This window comes from Larimichthys crocea, chromosome XX (assembly GCF_000972845.2).
Source record: "Larimichthys crocea isolate SSNF chromosome XX, L_crocea_2.0, whole genome shotgun sequence".
NCBI lineage: Eukaryota > Metazoa > Chordata > Actinopteri > Sciaenidae > Larimichthys > Larimichthys crocea.
Genome location: NC_040030.1, coordinates 10,198,275 through 10,216,987, shown reverse-complemented (window position 1 = coordinate 10,216,987; position 18,713 = coordinate 10,198,275). Strand labels below are relative to the sequence as shown.

At 41.4% G+C, this 18,713-nt stretch overlaps 1 protein-coding gene across 3 annotated transcripts; it reads right to left on the bottom strand.

Annotated features, from left to right (window-relative positions):
* Positions 1-9,627: 9,627 nt before the first annotated feature.
* Positions 9,628-18,689, bottom strand: ints13 (integrator complex subunit 13). 3 transcript variants are annotated; one of them, XM_019265654.2, is made up of 18 exons: positions 18,570-18,689; positions 15,748-15,998; positions 15,478-15,552; positions 15,170-15,372; positions 14,936-15,016; positions 14,685-14,775; positions 13,995-14,123; positions 13,595-13,618; positions 12,515-12,599; positions 12,152-12,244; positions 11,597-11,686; positions 11,307-11,485; positions 11,053-11,217; positions 10,755-10,909; positions 10,424-10,654; positions 10,197-10,327; positions 9,973-10,108; positions 9,628-9,879 (listed from the first exon to the last, which is right to left on the bottom strand). In XM_019265654.2, exons 2-18 carry the CDS (start codon positions 15,988-15,990, stop codon positions 9,843-9,845), a joined length of 2,148 nt encoding a protein of 715 aa, XP_019121199.1. In that variant the 5' UTR covers positions 15,991-15,998; positions 18,570-18,689; the 3' UTR covers positions 9,628-9,842. The 3 variants fall into 3 exon arrangements, with proteins under 3 accessions (XP_019121199.1, XP_019121198.1, XP_019121200.1); XM_019265653.2 differs by lacking the exon at positions 18,570-18,689 and adding an exon at positions 17,335-17,532; XM_019265655.2 differs by lacking the exons at positions 13,595-13,618; positions 18,570-18,689 and adding an exon at positions 17,335-17,532.
* Positions 18,690-18,713: the final 24 nt, after the last annotated feature.

Here is an 18,713-nt window from a genome sequence, read left to right as displayed (position 1 = left end):
AAGTAGAACTCTTGCTCAGACTATGGTAAGAAAAACAGTAAGTTCAAAACTGAATAAGACATAATAAGTGTCTTATGGCATCTTTTTCTGATGGTGTTGAAAATGTGTTGCAGTGAGAATACAGTCAACCTGCTGAACACCCGAAAGTCATTCGAAACGTCACAACGAGCTCCATCTGTGACAAGCTCCTCTGATGAAAGGCTGCTGGACCGTGTTAGGTCAAAGACACTTCAAAGTCCAAACTAAGTAGCATTTCTCTTTTAACCTGTTTAGTCCTTTGAGAGGTCATCCTCCATGGCTCCCCACCTCACTCTGCCTGAGGCAGTGATCCTCTTCCCTCTAAACACTCACAGGCCCAATGTTGTTTAGTCTTTATGACTGCACCTAATAGTGTTTCTTTGATTTTCCCCACCCCCTGCCTCATTTAGTCCCTCAGGACTTCAGTCCAGGCAGATTTCTCCTTGATGTTTAATTGATGTCCCCTTGCATCTGCCCTTCAGTGAGGATGCATGAAAAGACTGTATTGTTAAGCCATTTAAAGTCGGTAGAGTTTTGTCATTTTCACCGATCTTAATTTAATTTCCTGTGTTTTTGGACATTCCGGTTCAGAGCTCTTAATATGTTTTATTTTAGTTTAGCTGCTCTACAAGTGGCACCCTGCTTCATGCTTTTGTAGTCGTATATCTGGTAGGCACCCTTTACAAGACAAGATAACGGCGTTATATTTTATTATGTGCATCCATGTTGATTTTTCAGGTTCTGAAAGAAAAAAAATGTGTGACTTAACCCTAAAAATACCTAAAAACCCTTTAAATGACCACATCTGTGTTTTGTGTGTTTTAACTTAACTAAAAAGCACAAACACTAACATTGGTTTTAAGCATATCATAGTGAAAGTAAAAAAAGGTTTTCTGTTTACAATGATATAAAGCAGGGAAAATCTGCAAATCCTCACATTGAAGAAGCTGTTTTTCCATTTCGCCATTTGTGCAAATTAACTGACTCTCATGGTACACATTATAGCTTACTCGTTATACATAATAAACAAATTATACAACGAAGCGAACAGTCAAAGGCAGTGTTGTAGTTAAGACTAGCTAAACCAAGACCAGACAGTATTTTATAATTAGGTAGCCAACATGTGGCTAAAATCGCCATTTCTCTTTGGGTGAGTCACGCATCTCGCAGCCATTTTAATTTTTTAATTTTTTTTTATGACCTGCTCCATAAAATACTGAGTTTATTTTGTTGAAACACTTCAAAGTATAAGCACTTAGATGTATTTTCAGTTATTTATGTATGTGACATTAAGTGAATAATATGTAAAACACTGGTGATATTGCCACAGCTGTGGTCTTGACCGGTCAATATCCGGAGTCCCCTTTGTCTGAGACTGAGACAAGACCTTCAAATAGTGGTCTTGAGACCAGCCTTAAGACCAAGACTGATTTTAACAAAGCATGTCACATGCCTGACACAAAAATACTCTGATATACCAAGAGACTAAAGAGTGACCAGTCATCTGTGACCTTCTGTCCAAAAGTCATTCACAGTATACCGGTACTATTGCAGGTATCCTAGTAACCAGTACTGACTTGTAACTGGACCTATCAGCTGAGGAAGAGCTTTGAGGATCAGGTTCTGACCTGGTGTAAACATACACTGATCGTAGCGCTTCATTGACGAAACATCCCTGCCTTATTGCACAGTCTGCTGAAATTTTGATCTTTTCTAACCTGACAGGTGATCAAGGGGACAACAGAAACATTATGGGACTACTGGGTGCATTCGTCAGTGAGCAGCAGTAGAGTGTACTGGTAAGAACAGATGCAGACATGGCATGAAAAGAGCTGGATAGAAGTAAACAATGAAAACTTTCAGGCTGCAGAAATATTTTTAATACCACATGTTTCTTGGACGTACCAATAATCTTTAACGCAGAAGGTTCTGGGTGTTTTTCTAAGCAACTCTTTCTGGAATAATGGACGCATGGATTACATTTTGTTAAAATGAACATATTCAGTTACACTCTGGAGATCTATTTCTGTTTCAGAGGAACACCAACGCAAGGATTTTATTACCTCCCAAGATTAAAAACAAGCTAAAAGATGGAAGTGAAAAACGACAGTGAGAGATGAATCATTACCTCGGAATCAGTCCCATAATAACAGGACATGGACCACACGGTCCGCTTAACCAAAAGGTCACCCTCTCATGTAAAACCCTGGACTTCTACTTCAAACTGTTGCTGCTTCTGGAGATCATGAAGCACAGTCAAAGTATAATGCAACATTGTCCTAGAACAACTGAAGTTTGTAGGTTTCCCAACTTCACGTCTGAAGCAGGATCCCCTTTCGTTTTGAAGCTCCCCACCCCTCCACACCTGCAGCTTTATCAGGTGAGCTGAGCATCGCTTCACAAGTCTTTACACAGATAAATGAACTTCATTAATAAATACTAAACATGCAAAATCCAACAGCTATTACTTGATTAACATATCATATTATGTTTAGTGTGGTTTACCTCATTAACGGAGTGTAAGGAAATCGAAGGCACCGCGAAATATGTGCAAAGGAAGGACAAACTGCCCCTTAAAGCTTTGTTAGACCTGCCTTCTTAGTTCTTGGCTCCAGTAACATACTGACATAAACATGCAGGTTCAACATACTCATAAATTATGAGGATTGTGTGAGGCTGTTTGATCCGTTACTGAGTCCTCTGCATGCTGCAACCTCCTAATCTACAAGCACAACAAGCATACATGAAAAGAAACTACTAATTTACTTTACTTCTTTCCTCCCAGCTCTCTCTGGCTGACAGAAACGGCACTTTGCCTCACTGGATGGTGTTTAGGCGAGAGACTAGCAGTCTTGCTGGCTTGGCTCTGACTGAAGATGGTGGGATATACCACCTTAAAGTGTTTGTCATTGGAGAGCAGCATGCTGCATACTTTTATCTACACATCCTGAACAGAACAGTGACTGACAAGGACTCAGCAAGGTAAGTAGGCAGACATTTTTTTTGTTCTTCATTGCACATGGAGAAGACTTACTGTAGTTTTTTTACACTTTACAAAGCCAATTTGACTTGTTAGTAGGATCATTTCACTTTTGGTTTTAGGCTAATAAGAAAAAATACACAATATCTACAGACTTATCCTTTAAAATGAATGCAAATCTAATTTTGTCTCTGTGTCTAATAGGGATAATTTGTCCTGCCCTGAGGGGGAGATGACCATCTGGGCTAGCCTTTTACTTCAGCTGAACCCTTTGACTCTTAACGCCAGCCAGCGTATCCGTTTGGTCGACACCATGGCTGATTATCTGCACCTGCCACTGGGTTTTGTCTACCTATTTTCAAGAAGAAAATCCCATATACAACAACAAGAAAAGCTCAGAGTTTGTAGGCGAGGTGGGCTTACAAGAGGTAGCGGGAAACAAGATGCTTCGGCAGATGTTGCACAGCTTCTGTGGCATTTCGGTTGTCAAGAAGAACAACGACATGATTTAGCCAAAGTAATCGAATACAGTGTGACGGCAGGAGGGTTGGACAGGTTACTGGAAGTTCCTGTTTTGGGGTGGAGTGTGCTTTGTGCATCTGAAGTGGTCCGACACAAAGCTAAGAGAGACTTGCAAAGGCTAAAACTGACACCTACTCCAATTAATAACGTTCCACTGCCAACTGAGATCGATCAGACTGCGAGACATGAGCATTCATACATGTATTCTCTTCCTTTGACCAAGCTGGAACCAAGTTTGTCGACCATCTTATTGCATATGAACCACACACAGTCATCGCTGGATCCAACACATTCAGAAGATTCAACTGAAAAGATGGCAGGGGTTTTGCTTCGGCCCTCTCATGCACAGACTAATACTTTGTATCGCTCTGACATCAATCCTGACATACCTATTGCTATTTTAAAGACAAATCATATGCAAAAAAAACAGGTATCCTCAAATCCTATTTTCTCTATCAAGAAGACAACTTTGTACCCATACAGCAAGGAAGATAACCCTCTCCTGGAGGGACAAATTGAATTAGGCTGCAGCTCACTTCATCATTCTCAGGAATATATCAAGCAAACTGCCTCAAACATAAAACCTCACGTAGAAGTGACTGGCTGCAATGAACAAGTATCAGTATCAACTATTTCTGAGTACTTCTGGAGCACAGAATTATATTATTTACCCTTTTTGTCTGAACACATTTCAACAGTCAGGACTTTTGTTGAAGGAACTTCGGCTGACACCGCTTTCTCATTTTCACCATCATTCCCACTGTACAGTATTTACACCTCGCTACCGCTGACCCCGGAGTCTTACAGTGTCACTTCAGCACTGACACATGAGGCAGTCGACAGAAAATCACTCGCCACTCGTCTGACCCTCCGACCCCACCCAAAGGAAACCCCCCTCTGGACTGGTGCTTATAGAGCCAGCCGCACTGACTCAGAAAGTCAGCCCACAGTGAGCTCACTGGGTAAGTCTGCTGCTGTTGACTTCTATATGACTATATGTGATTGTTCTGGCTGCTTAGTCATTCAAGTCATATGTTGTAATGACTTGACCTTGTTTGAAAGGGAGCCCACAGCTGAATGAAGCTGAATGAATAGGAGAACATATGGGCTAATGTAGTGAAGGAAACATGAGAAGCATGAATGACATGGAAAACAAATGACTATGTTAGAGTTGCATGTTATGTTGAGGATCAGATGAAGAATGATTAATAGTGGATAAAACCCTGCATTAACTTTATTACCACACAATTAATATATTTCACCATAGTGACATATCAAGCCACATTAGCATTCATTTGGTGGGGTGCTACAATGTCAGTCTGAGTTATGATGCCAAGTCTGCAACATTGAAAACTTGAGAACAGCAATGATGTTTCCCACTTCAGAAGTGTCAACAAACAGCAAAACGGCTGCAAAGCAACCAACCGCCACTACTAAAACTACTGTACTGCTACTACTTGTTCTAAGACTGTGTTTGTTGGTGGGGAACCAACTGATTTATGACTGCATATCAGTGAAAGGGTGGCTGGATGAATACATCTACAAATTAAGTACATCCTTTAACAATCCCAATGACAATTCCAATTAATTTATTGCATTCATGGAACTTCCATTGTTTCAGTTGTGCTGAATCGTTACATTTTCTCTTCCATAGGTCAAGATATCTATCACAAAGGACCTATTAAAGACGACCGCACTGCCAAACCAACACACCATAACCTCCCATCTGTTTCTCATCTACCCCTGACAGAGAGTTATAATAATGTCCTGCTACTGAACTCCAGATTAAAGACCCCACAGTCATCAGACAAAATACCGTCTACTCAGCTCTTTCCAGATGTGTCACCAACCTCATATTTAATGACAGAGCAGTTATCAATAACTCAGCACTCTGATACAATCCAACAATTGTCTTCACTTCTGACTAAGGATGTAATGTCCCCTCTGTATCTAACAACTCAGGATGTGTCATCTACCACATTAACAGGTCAGCTGACATTGTCTGGACAAACTGAATTGGAGTCTTCTCTTTCAACGTCTTTGTTGGAGCCCTCCGTGATGTTTACAACAGCTTTACCCTCCGAGTTTGACTTCTTTAGCGGACAGATTGAGACATCCGACATGATAACTCCAGTATTTACTCTAGAGTCTCTTAAAGCATCATCTACAATGCCACCGTGGCAGACATTCTTCAAATCTTTGCCACCTGATATTGGTGTCTCCAAGACTATAAGCTCAGATATTTCACAACCAACATACTCATCTTGGGCTCTTCAAACAAGCCTTCCTTTAACTAAATCCCATCATATGATTTCTGTTCCATTAACTACATTCAAAGATCAACCCTTTAAAGAACAAACATCAGCCAAGTCAGCTCATGCAAGTACGCAATTCATGCCATCAATGCAACAAACACTTGATACACTGCTACTTGGGGAGTCTCAGCAAACTGATATGTTTTCCCACATATCGTCAATCATGTATTTAACTACAGCCGTTCTGGCTACAAGTGTGACATATCAAGCTCCTCTTCTGACACTTGAGAACACTAGACAAGTATCTGAGGACCATCTTGATCCAACCGCTCCCTCTACTGTTCAGGAGCCCTACACTACATCCTTCATTCATGAAATCCACAATCCTGATCCTTCATTCCTGTTATGTGGCCAATCTCAGGCAGAGGATCATGTGTACGTCAGTGGTTGTACCCAACAGATCAAGAGTACGTCCCTCGAGAGCACAAAAGAGGACGTTTTGATAAGTTATTCACAAGATGAAAAGCACTGGACTTCTTTTCAATCACAATTTTTAATGTCTCATTCAAGTGGGGCATCAAACCCAACGATGCATCTGTCTGCAAGTACAACTACAGGAATAAATTATGTCACAGCGACTCCACAAATGGACATTTCAGATACTCTTCCTTCTCTAGAAGACAGTGACTTCTCAGTAATCACATACACATCATTAGCACCCAGCTCATCTGCCCTCTGTGGCAATTGTGTCAGTATAGAGAATTCCTTGTTAATCCGCCAAACAGACAGCAGTGGGCCAATCTCAAAGGGACAACCCACGCAGCAGATTCTGAGCACATCTTTGAGTTCATTTTATGGGATGTCAACCACATTGTTAACATCATTACAGGCTGTAGGTCTTTCCTCATATCGAAGACAGAGCTCAGTCCAACCAACACCTTCCTCAGCTTTGATTTCAAGTAAGTACCACCAAGGGTACCATGACCACTGAGCAACAGGCTCAATATAGATATTCTAGGAATGGCCCAACTAAACATTGATGAAATACTTTTTTATTAGTTGATACTTTTTGCAACAGTGGTATAGCGAGAAACTCCCTAAAGCAAACAAACACATGCACACCCAAGAAAACACACAAAAGGCACCCTGTGGAGTTTTTAAGTAACCATACAAAGTTCTGTTTACCTTCAGTGTTTCTTACCAATCTTATCTTTTAGAGCTGATAAACATGTTGACTGCATTTTCCTCTCAGTAAAATATTTGAAGAATTTGAATACCCACATTGTTTGTATCCGTTGTTTGCCTTGCAGGCTTCTTTTGCACTTGTCTTATCTGGCGTGTTGCCACATTTACCACACACCACATTTCTTTTGGTGCATTACCGCCACCAGCTGTCAAGCAGTGGAATAGTGTGAAAATGTATTACAACACGTGTGCATGTGTGTCCTTCAGTGTCTGCTCAAGATTAGGGCAGCAACCAACAATTGTTTTCACTATTAACCATTTTGTCTATAAAATGTCAGAAAACTTAACTTATTAAAATAAATTTCCTGCAGTCCAGGTTGATCCTTTTCGATAGCTTGATTTATTGGACCGACAGCCAAAGACCCAAACATCTTCCTTTCACTGTCATATATTACAAAGGAAAGCATCCAGAGATAGAACCATCAATGGCTCGACAAAAGATACTAACAAAAAAGGAACGCATCAAATGATTAAATGCTCTATAGCAATACCAGTAGTCAAAACCTCCACAGGGTACCATGAACATCAAACACTGAATTTGTTTTTACAAATGAACAGTTAACTTATAAATATCAGTGACATGTATTTGGTTGTTTACAGGCATGTTTATTCAATTGTGTGCAATAATTTAAACTTGGTTTTATTTTATATTTCAGGCTCAGTAAATCTCCCACCCAAAGTGTTGCAGACTATTCCAGTGTTGATGGCCACTGTTGGTTTCCCCTTCCACTACTCAATCCCACCTAAAACCTTCCTAGACCCAGAAGATGGTGAGGCAGACACTCTTACTTTGGAGATTAGGTTGATTGATGGGCCCCCCATCAGCACTGGTACCTGGTTGGCACTGGATGGTCTGGAGCTTCATGGTGTTCCTCTGGAGGTGGACCTGCACTTTGCACCTCAGCACTTCCACCTGGCCGCCCAGGACAGACAGGGCTTGAGCACCTGGCTGCCTGTCACAATGGATCTTCGTCATAGCCCTGTCGACCCCTGCCATGTTTTCACCCTGACAGCTCAACGCAGTCTTCACTCCATCCTCCGTCACCGCCACAGGGTTGAACTGTTGCTTAGAAAACTGTCTGGCTTCTTTAACAGCTCCAGCAATCACCACCTCTCTGTTGTTTCCATGAGGCCTGGGTCCACTGTGGTGTCCTGGTACAACTACAGCTTGTGTGGGATGGGTCAGAAAAGAGTTAGACATTGTCTGGTTGATCAGATACGTAGCATGTGGTTGGCAATGAGGTCTGCCGATGGATCAGTCAACCCTGCTTTTAGAGAATCGATGCTTCCAGAGTTCCCCATCACTAAAGTTGGACCTGTGAGCTACAGAGAAGACTGTTTCTCCGTAACTCCTACTCCCATATTCAGTGGATCTACCCCTGCTGCCCACACTACCTTAACTCCAGGTTTAGGCACCAACACTTCCTTCAGTCCCACTTCCAATAGCTGTGTCTCTGCATCTCCAGCCATCACTGCCACCTCACAACAAATGAACCAATATCAATTGATGACTGGCATGTTTGCAGCTCTCCTTGTTGTCTGCCTTCTCATCCTGATAATCCTGCTCGTTGCTGTAATTCTCTATTTCTGCAGGGGGAGGTCAAGAACGGTCGCCATTTGGTCTGAAAGCAGGATGTCGTCAGTTCGTCAAAGCAGGGACCTGAGTGCCATAAGACCAAGGCGGCCTCCGCTATTTAATCCTGATTGGCCTCCACCACCGCTCAAACTGTGGATTAGCTTTGCACAAGACGATGAAAGGCCATTAACACGTGAGCAAGGAAGGAAAACAATTGACAAGGCACTACAGCCTTGTCCTCCACAGTATGACTTTTCAAATATCTAAACATCAAGAATTTGAAAGTTTGGTTCCTAAATTGGTTTTAGTCATTATATACCTTTTCCAGCAGCCATCTTGACATGAAATAGCAGGTAAACACATGTGTTACCAATGATACCAATTAAGATCCCGTTCCATTCAGATCAAACAGAGGGTGATTTTAAGAAATAGTTTTTGATTTTGACTTTGGCAACAGCCAATCATGTAACAGACTCTGCCCTATTTGATGACTTTGAAAAAGAAATACATTTTAATGTGCAGTGTGTGGGATTTAGTGACATCTGGTGGCAAAGTTGTAGATTGCAACCAACTAAACACAGCTCACCTAACCCTTCATAGCATGAAGGATAAACTACAGTGGCCGTATACAGCTAATGTTTGGTTTGTCTGTTCTGGGCTACTGTAGAAATATGGCGGACTCCGTGAAAGAGGACCCACTCCATCTGTAGATATAAAAGCCTTATTCTAAGGTAACATAAACAAAATGATTCTTATTTTCAGATTAATATACACACATGAAAACATAGTTATGCACGTTATATTCCATGTCTGCCTATACATCTCCTTAAATGTTACACAGAGAAATAAGAACATGCTGCATCCAACTCTGAATGTATTGTCAATATTTTTGATTATTTCACAATTTTATGGATATATTATATTTTGTATGTGTTTATAATTAATATTCAAACAACTGTTTTTGAAGGTTTTAGTGACACCAGGCGTCAAAATTCAAAATCACTATCACATTAAATATACAAAAGTCAAACTCTCTATTAACAGCTTTTATTGTGTTACACAATATGTGAACAGCATATCTACAAAATCATGGGTAAAAAAAATTAGAAATTCCTCGTTAAGAGTTCACCGTCTAGTTTATCTGATGTCCTTGTTTTGGGAGTATAAGGTGACACCCAAGTCTGAAAAACACTGTGGTCCACAATCTCATCCTTGGCAGGGGTGAAGCAATGGATCGGTGGTAACATCATCTGGAGGACTTGCCGTTTTCATGAACATCCATCCTGTAAATAAAATGTCAAGTTTGATACATAAGAATTAATTTTCAGATCTAATGTTACATCCATAAAAGTGACAGATATTTCACAGTAACTCACCCATTTTCTTCTTTGAGCTGCTGGTACAACTCAAACTTGTTGTTCACGGAGCTCACTCTGCCAACAAACTCTTGGTGCTTCCTGGAATTGGCTACGGTGATGCGGTTGGTCCACATGGTGAGGAGCGAGACGGGACCTGAAGCAACAGTGAGACAAACCCCCATTAATTATATTATAATCGAAGTGAATACTGATTTTAGAAAACCTTTGATGAGGCTCAGTACCTTTTGCTCTCTCTGGGGGCTGAACCTCTTCTGTGGACAAGCGTGGCTTCTTGATGAGCGGCTCCGGAGAGTCCGGGGAATCCTTGATCACCTCCGACTCCTGATCTTCTTTATCCAGCAAACCCTTTAGTCTTCAGTTAAAAATAAGAGAACAGGAAGTTTAGTGAACACAGCAAAGACAAATTTTTTACCACTAAACAGTGTCGGGCAATCCAAGCACGACTGACCTCTCCGAGTCCTGCCAGCTTTTGTCTTCCGTCTCCTTGCTGCCGTTTTTCTCCGTCCTGTCTTCTCGGTCCTCCCTCTTCCTCCCTCTCTTCTTCCTCTCCTCCTCCTCTGGAGGCTTGCTGCGGCAGGCGATGATGCATTCCAGTACCTTCTGGTGTCTGTCCGTGTCTCCAGCGTGAGTTTTCACTAATGTTTCCAGCTCGTTCCACATGATACGATACTGTTCGTCTCTGGAGGACAACCATGCATAAACATTAGTAACTCTCAGAAGTTATGCTGATGCTCACGTGACCAAATAATAGAGGAAATCAAATGTTTTGGAATAAATACCTCTTGGGGCCTTTGCCTCTGGATCCCACAGTGGAAATAGGGAGAGGGTCATTCTTCCTCTCCATGTCTACAAGGTTGTAAACGGTCTTCTGGCAGGTGAGAACATCCTCCTCAGTCAAAGTCTCTTTGACTATCAGGTTAGCTAAAGGAACAACCTAATGGAGGAAAACCGAAAGACACACAGACACAGGAATGAGCCATGTTTTCCAAATTCTTGAGAAACACCCAGCAGGGAGATTATTTTAGATAATTAGAGTGAAAATTCAGAAGATCTAGAGCATCTCTGCATGCTGCTCACCGCCTGCATGTTGAAGATTGTGGTTTGGGAGATGATCATCGGCCAGTATCGAGTGTGACGTTCCAGCTGAGCTTTGGCCCTCTCAGCTGGTAGCTTCCCCAAAGGATCATGTGACGACTCTGACACAGGAGTGAGCCGGTTCTCCCTCATAAATTCACCAAAGTCCTGAAACAGACAAAAAAAAACCTGTTACTATTTGAGGATTTGTTTATAATGATGTATACTGCAACACAGCTGCGGTGTGCTGAACGTACAGTGATGCGGTAGTCTGTCACTCGGCCTCCGCAGCCCTCGCTGATGGAGGGAGGGTCCTCCAAGGTGGAGCGGTTGCTGTTGAGCACATGCAGGAAGATCTCGCCTCCGTGGCTGCTTAGCATGTGGCTGATGACCTTTGACCCCGACTTCCTCGGCTGTTCCAGCAACACCGATCGACCTGTGATCAGCAAAGAAGAGAGTCGGTCAACCAACAATTAGTCTGCGGATCAATTCAGGGCACAAAACTGGACAGAGCACAGATTTAAAAAACAGGGTTTATCCAGCTTACCATTAAGGAGAAAGTTTGTCAAGCATGACGACGGACGACTGTTTACGTCTGTGGGGGAGATGCGATAGGCTCCTGTGCAGTAATGCAGTTCTGGGGGGGAAAAAAACAACACACAAATTAAACTAAAATCAGGAATCTCAGATTACAGTTGTGTCAGCTAATGCTGCTATGACTAAAATCCCCAGATGCCTAAAGCTATATTTTCCAATTTTTTCCCATCTGTCAACAGTGAAAATAACCATCTAACAAAACTATAGGAGTACATTTGCAGAAATGTTAAGCAATTAAAAATATAAATGTCACTACTTGTCAGAGGTCAGTGTCCGTCCTAAAATTGTATATGGACAAATAAAGAGATTTCAAAATAAAACAATTGAATTTAGGAAATGTATTACCTAGCCTGGCTACAGTTCTTTATATACAGAATATTTTCAAAACTGTAATGCCTAAAAGGAGCGAAAGTGGGAAATATTTTCCTTAAACACTTTTTAAATCCTGAAACTCTTCAGACTAAATAAGAACTAACAAACAGGAGCTCTGGCTGACTCTGCCCACCTATGCTGTTGGTTCGTGGAGTGCACCATTTCAGCGTGATCGTCTCTTTGAGTCCATTTTCTCGAGTGCTGGTGCCAGCCATGTGCAAGTCTCCTGCACAACACAAAGATGACATTGAGATGAGCTCTCTTTTTTTATATGTTAAATAATAACAAATGAAAACATACATTAAATCATCAAGGATGTCATAAAGAATCTGCAAATACAGTGCTTACAATGTAAACAACAAAAGCTACAAGAGCACAATTAGTTTACAGAGATACTTTTGAACTACTTACTTACTACTTACTTTATTTAGTGCAGCTGTGTTTAATAAAAAAACTGTTTAAATAAAATAAATGTAACTGATTGATCGATACCCACCACTTTTAAAGAACTCCAGGTGAGCGTCTCTGTGATGCAGGAGCTCCACGTCATAATTGGCCGATGTGTTGGCATGCTGCTCTTCCTGTCCGTCCGCAGAGACAATGACAAATACAGGTCAGCATGGAGTCAGCTCTTAAAACATGCAAACTAATACGCACACACACACACACACACAAACACACACACACACACACACACACACACACACAAAGAGGCAAGAACTCACTTTAACACTGCTGATTTCATGTTCCAAAGGGGAAATGATAATGGACGAAGTAAATGAAAAAAAGGTTCGCTCTCTGGGTGACTCAATCTTAAAAAAAAACAAATCAGCTTTGTATAGTTTGAGCCCGGGCCCAAAAGTAAGGCCTACCAACTCTTGATAAAATCAAATGTTTTAATCTGAATTTGGCAGAGTCGGCAACTTTTATACACGTGGAAAACTAAGGCAGCTACAGGGTGGAATCATGTTTAAACATTTAAAAAGGTCAGGTTTTAAAAATATCTAGTTATCCAGACAGCACAATGGACCACACAAAGACACTTAAGTGGGGGATGAGTTGGAACTGATGGGGGGGGGAAACAGAGACCAGGGGAAAGTTTGGACAACTTTTAAAAAGGTGTAAACACCTGACAGACACTTACAGTATTTAATAACTCAGAAGAGGCAACGCTGGTCACATATGTTTGGCAACATTCTGCATTTTACATCTGAATTTGGCACAAAAACGATCAACAGCCAATTATTGTTGATTTTACTCAATAAATTTGAAGTATTTTAAAAACAGATGGTGAGTCAATGTAGTTATTACATAATTTCATTAATAAAAAAAGTTAATTTCAGGTGTGCCGACCCCAAACTCTGTGTTCCCTGGGTTGTCCAACGTGAAACCAGAGTTGCCTGTTCTTTACTGGAGCCTCGCCAGCAAACCTGTAGACCAACTGTCACATCAAAATAAATGAATGAACACTGTAAAGCCTGATGCGACAGTAGAGCTCCAAAACATATACTGCACACTACATGGTGTAAACTCTGACCCTTCCTCACTTTGATGTGTGTGTGATAAGAGTACTAACCTGGTCGCAAACATTTAATGTGGGCTAGCAAAACAGAAAATACAGCATGAAACCAGCAGCAGATTCACGGTCATATCAACATGCAGATGAGATCAACAGAAAAAAAAGAAGAAGAAAAAAAAGAAAAAAGAAAAAAGATGAGACTGTAAAGTTGCATGAGTAATTATGGGCGAGGAAGGGCTCATACATGAAGATTAAGCAGGCAAAAAAAGAGTGAAGGCTGTGAGAGAAAACAAAGCAATCAATCAAGTAAAAAGAGGGAGTGGTTCACTGCATTCTACACATGACAACATTTGTGTGCTGACAAAAAGAAAAGAATATTTTTTTTAAAAAGTGTATGCGAGTTTGAATTTTGGTGAAGCACGTGCAAGGCCAACACAGACGACGAGAGGCCTCCTACCTTCATGGGGATGTTTGTTATGGTGGTGGAGGCCAAGTCGAAGTGCTGCTGGACCAGGATGTTGAGTTTGGTGGCCAGGTGGCGCCCCGCACGGACACTGTGAACCTCGCTGGTGAGCAGAGGGGAGATCTGAGACGACAAAGAGAGGAAGACGCGGTGAGACAGACGTGTCAAATCCTGCATTAGGCCGCGTTCAGACAGGATCAACCGATGTGTCGAAAACGCGGGTTTTTCCCCCATTCATTTGAGTCGATCAGATGGCCAATCAGGCCGGTCAAACCTCCACAGTCAGCTGAAATGTCTTTGAAACTGAGACTATCCATGTGGATTCATGGACTAAACTCTGATACTCTACCTGTTGTGTTCTAGCTGTGTTTATTTTATATACCTGGCTTTTAAATCTGAGTGCGGCTCGCAGTTCACGCTGCAAAACAGTGACACAAAGAAGTTTAATTTGGTTGTGTCGGATGGTTTGAGAGTGAGAGAGGGAGAAAGCGAGCATTGGTAGAGAGACGTAGACAGTGAATGAGAGTGAGCGAGCACCCGCCTCGATGAACCCCACACACCGCTGCACAACCCTGCAGCAGTTTGCCACAGGGCCTGATCCTGTCTGAATATAACCATAAGCATCATGTTTTCACGAAACACGATTCATTTACTTTCGTTATGACGCCACAGAGTGAAACCCACCTCTTTCTTCGGTCGGTCGGACACCAGCGTGTCTTCACCCTGTGGGTAGATGTGAACTAGAACCAGGTCACACTGCTGGATGGCCATCAGCCTAAGAAGACAAATCTACGTGTCATTCATCACCTTCTCAAAAGTAACATATGCATAAGATTCTACTGGGAGAGAATTGTCGACATCGTTTTTCAGCCACAATAAATTCAAAATAATTCGAACAAGTGACGCATTTCTCCACACGCCATCTTGAAACCGACCTGTCTGAGCCTGCTGCCAGCTTGTTTTGTTCTAAAATGGTTTCCTGGATGCAATCTTCCAACATACGCACATGAGTATCGCTGTATGATAAAACACAAAAAGAGAATGACGTCAGCACAGTCTTAAATGTCTTAAAACGTTAAATGTGTAACACATACCATGAGCTTCTTATAGGTAAACATGGTGAACACACTGATTTTAGCAGAGTGTTGATTTCCGTCACGTTAATTTACCTTTTAGCATTGGTTAGACAGATAATACGCCCCCTATTGGCAACTCTATCGGCTGTATCCATCAGAGTGGTGCGCCTCTCGTGCTGCAACTCTGTGATCTTGCATAACGACTCCACCGCAGCGACCAGCCCGTGCAGGATGCTGCAACACTCGGGGTCCTCGCGTGGATTGGGTGGCCCAACAGCTGCCAGAGCTGACATGAGCTGCCAAAGAGGAGAAGAGGAAGCATCGTTATATCACAAGTCCAATTCTGAAGAAGACTTTTGCAAAAAATACAGTCACTGATGTTTACTAGAAATGTGAGTTACCTCGTGAGTGCTCTGTTCTTCCTGCCTCCAGCTGTTCAAGATGTGGAACTCTGAATCACTCACTATGTAGTTAACCTGCAAAATAAGAAAGAGGAGCAAGAAAAGTTGAACAAATACATTTAATAAAACTTTCTAAGCATATGCTCACATGTTAGATTTCCCCTTAGTGACCTCAACTGTCTTGTTTAGTTGCATTACTTAAGTGAAACCGGTGGTGGGGAAACAGAATGTGCTAAAACATTTCAGTCAAACAAACAAGAAGAAGCTAACCAGTTTGTCCAGTGGATAAATATCATAGAGGATCCGGCAGTACTCCATGGAGCACTCCACAGCGCAGGTCCACAGGGACTTGGACACGGGCGCCAAAGGAATAACCCCTTGAGCTCGACTCTTCGTCATCACGTCGCACTCCACCTGCTGGCGACTTGACTCTGCCATGTAGGGACAGTGGTCCACGACAAAGACCGTCTTGTGAGAGACCGAGAACATCTTTGTTTTGCAAATCTGTAGCATGCATGGATCTGTAAGAGTAACAGAGAGTTACAGCAACGTTAAACTCTGGGTAAATTATAAAGTTTTCATTTTCAAATGTTTCATTTGCTGGTAAACTTACTACCTTCTGTTTTCCTTAGTCATAGTTATGTGCAAATGTATATCTAATCCTAATTTCCCTATATAATCCCTGGGATTAATAGTTATTTGGATTTAGGCTGAAGATTCATACACATGACTTATACTTCATGGGCTTATTTAGACACATAATCAGCAACAAGTCAAAATTCTTCTATGCATTCCCAACAACATCTTAAAAAGGTCCAGTGTGTAAGATTTAGTGGCATCTAGCAGTAAACTGGCAACTGAACACCCCTCACGCCTTTGGTAAAAAGACATATGTAGCGCTCGTTCTTGGTTTGTCCATTTTGGGCTACCATAGAAACATGGCAGACTCCATAGAAGAGGACCCGCTCCTTCTGTACATATAAAGAGGCTCATTCAAAGGTAACAAAAACATAATAATTGTTATTTTCAGGTGATTATACACAAGCGGAAACATATCTATGACTAGTTTAATCCATATTTAGCCAATAAATTCCCCTAAATGTCACATACTGGACCTATTCTATATTATAACATCATTACTAATATTATTATTACCATCATCATGCCACTGCACCTTATCCATCTTTTTATCTTGTGTTATTCAAGTGTCCTTGTCCAATTCTGTGTTTTATTTAATTATTTTTTTCTACCTGAGTATTTTATTCTATTGTAATTTTATTGTATTAATATACCGGACTGCTTTGACGACCTAATATACCTTCGTGGATTAATAAAGTCATCTATCTGTCTGTCTGTCTGTCTGTCTGTCTGTCTGTCTATCTATCTATCTATCTATCTATCTATCTATCTATCTATCTATCTATCTATCTATCTGTCTAAGCACAATGGTTTAAAACAAAACAAGAACAAGCAGCCTAAATAAAGTATAATAACCCAGATGAGACCCAGACACAGGCTGATATAATTTAAAGATATAAGCCGTGTTATGTGTGATATCTGAAATCAGACAAACACACATATCCTGTAGCTTTAGCACCGCAGCAATGTCTTGTTTGGTAACATAATAGTTATTTGACGTGGCTGCTTCCTTCACGTCAAGTCTTCACTGATTAAACTGACTATCTGACCCCCAAACGAGTGATCCGATCCGCCACAGGACGCGTTGTTTACTGATAACTTCAGACTAACGTGACTGTCTGCCGGAGACACCGACCGCCGCGTTAGCCTCTCAGCTAACACCAGCCGGGATCATCCGTTTGCTGAATCACGTTTATCATCGGCGACACACACACTTACCCATTGTGGCATTTGTGTGATACTAAGCTGGATGTTTTCTGTTAAATCCGCGTCCGATCGATCATCACCTCACCGTTTTTACCGACTTACAGTAACTAGCATAAACAATACGGCTAGCCGTGACAGGCTAGCAGGTTTGTTATTGGCGGAAATGTGTCCGGTGGCGTCCCATCACCGTTTTGCTTCCTGTGGGTAGCTGAGCCGGTGGCGTCCCATCACCGTTTTGCTTCCTGTGGGTAGCTGAGCCGCAACGTTAAATGGTTCCTAGCCCAGTTATATGTAGATAGATAGATAGATATATAGATATAGATATTTTCTTATCATACACACGCCGTGCATAAAACACAGACAGGTGCATGAATCTGTAAAGAATCATAATTTCTAAGTTATCTATACGATATCATATATCTATCTGGCATGCCCGTCAGGAAAGGAAACCTGTGAATATATGTGAAGAGAAACGGGCAAGACTCTATGGAATGAATCTTTGCCGGCATATAGAGAATGCAAACGGGAAATAGAGGGAAGGAAACTGTGAAGATATTGAGTAAATCTTGAATAGATGGCATGACCTCCACCATGCTGAGGCTGAGTGTAGGAGGATTATGATGTAGGCCTGTTAATTCGTTTAGTTCTTTTTTTTTTTACAGTTCAGAATTAAGATCTTATTTCTGTCTATGCAGACCTGTTTTATGTTAATAAATATATTGTCCTTGTTATTGTCATTTCTATCAGATTGTAAGCAGGAGTAACATGGCGGGGAAATGCGCTGCATGGTTTCTATCTGCTATAAAGAGTTAATATAATCCAAATGAGAAGATATGAGCACAATTATTCAAAATCCATCACAACTTACGTCATGGTTGCACAGTAATACGTCTCTGTAGAAAAGTAGCTGAATTTACCCCAAATACAAAATATACTAAAACAGAATGAAAAAATATAAAAATATACTAAAATTAATTGTACTTAAACAGTACTTGGTAGTGACTTTCCACCACTGTTCATTAATTCTTCCATAGGGCCATAATTAAATTGTATTTTAAAATTTTGCCCCTGCATAGTAAGGTACTGTCCGACACTGCAGGGGGCGGTAGTGCACCTTAACATTTATTATCAAAAAATAATAATAAGAAGACGATAAAAAGAAAAATGGCTACCACGACGACGACAACCCACAACAGGCGCTGTCGTCTGTTAACAGGGTCGCTCGTTTAACCGTAACACCTGCTCACCTCCTCCTCCTCTTCTGCTGCCCTGGTGGTGAAGTCTTTGTAAATACTGGATTTAAAAGTTTACTATCACCACCAGCAAACATGATATGACTCACGGGGAGACAAAATGTGTTTAAAGTTACAAACCGTCGAGTAACGGTTGAT

What these genes read in the sequence shown, in the direction of transcription:
- ints13 (XM_019265653.2), bottom strand. An exon ending in TAACAAACATCCCCATGAAG is followed by an intron (nt 13,619 to 13,994) that starts GTAGGAGGCCTC and finishes CTGTTTTGCTAG; the next exon opens with CCCACATTAAATGTTTGCGA. An exon ending in TGACAGACTACCGCATCACT is followed by an intron (nt 11,218 to 11,306) that starts GTACGTTCAGCA and finishes TGTCTGTTTCAG; the next exon opens with GACTTTGGTGAATTTATGAG.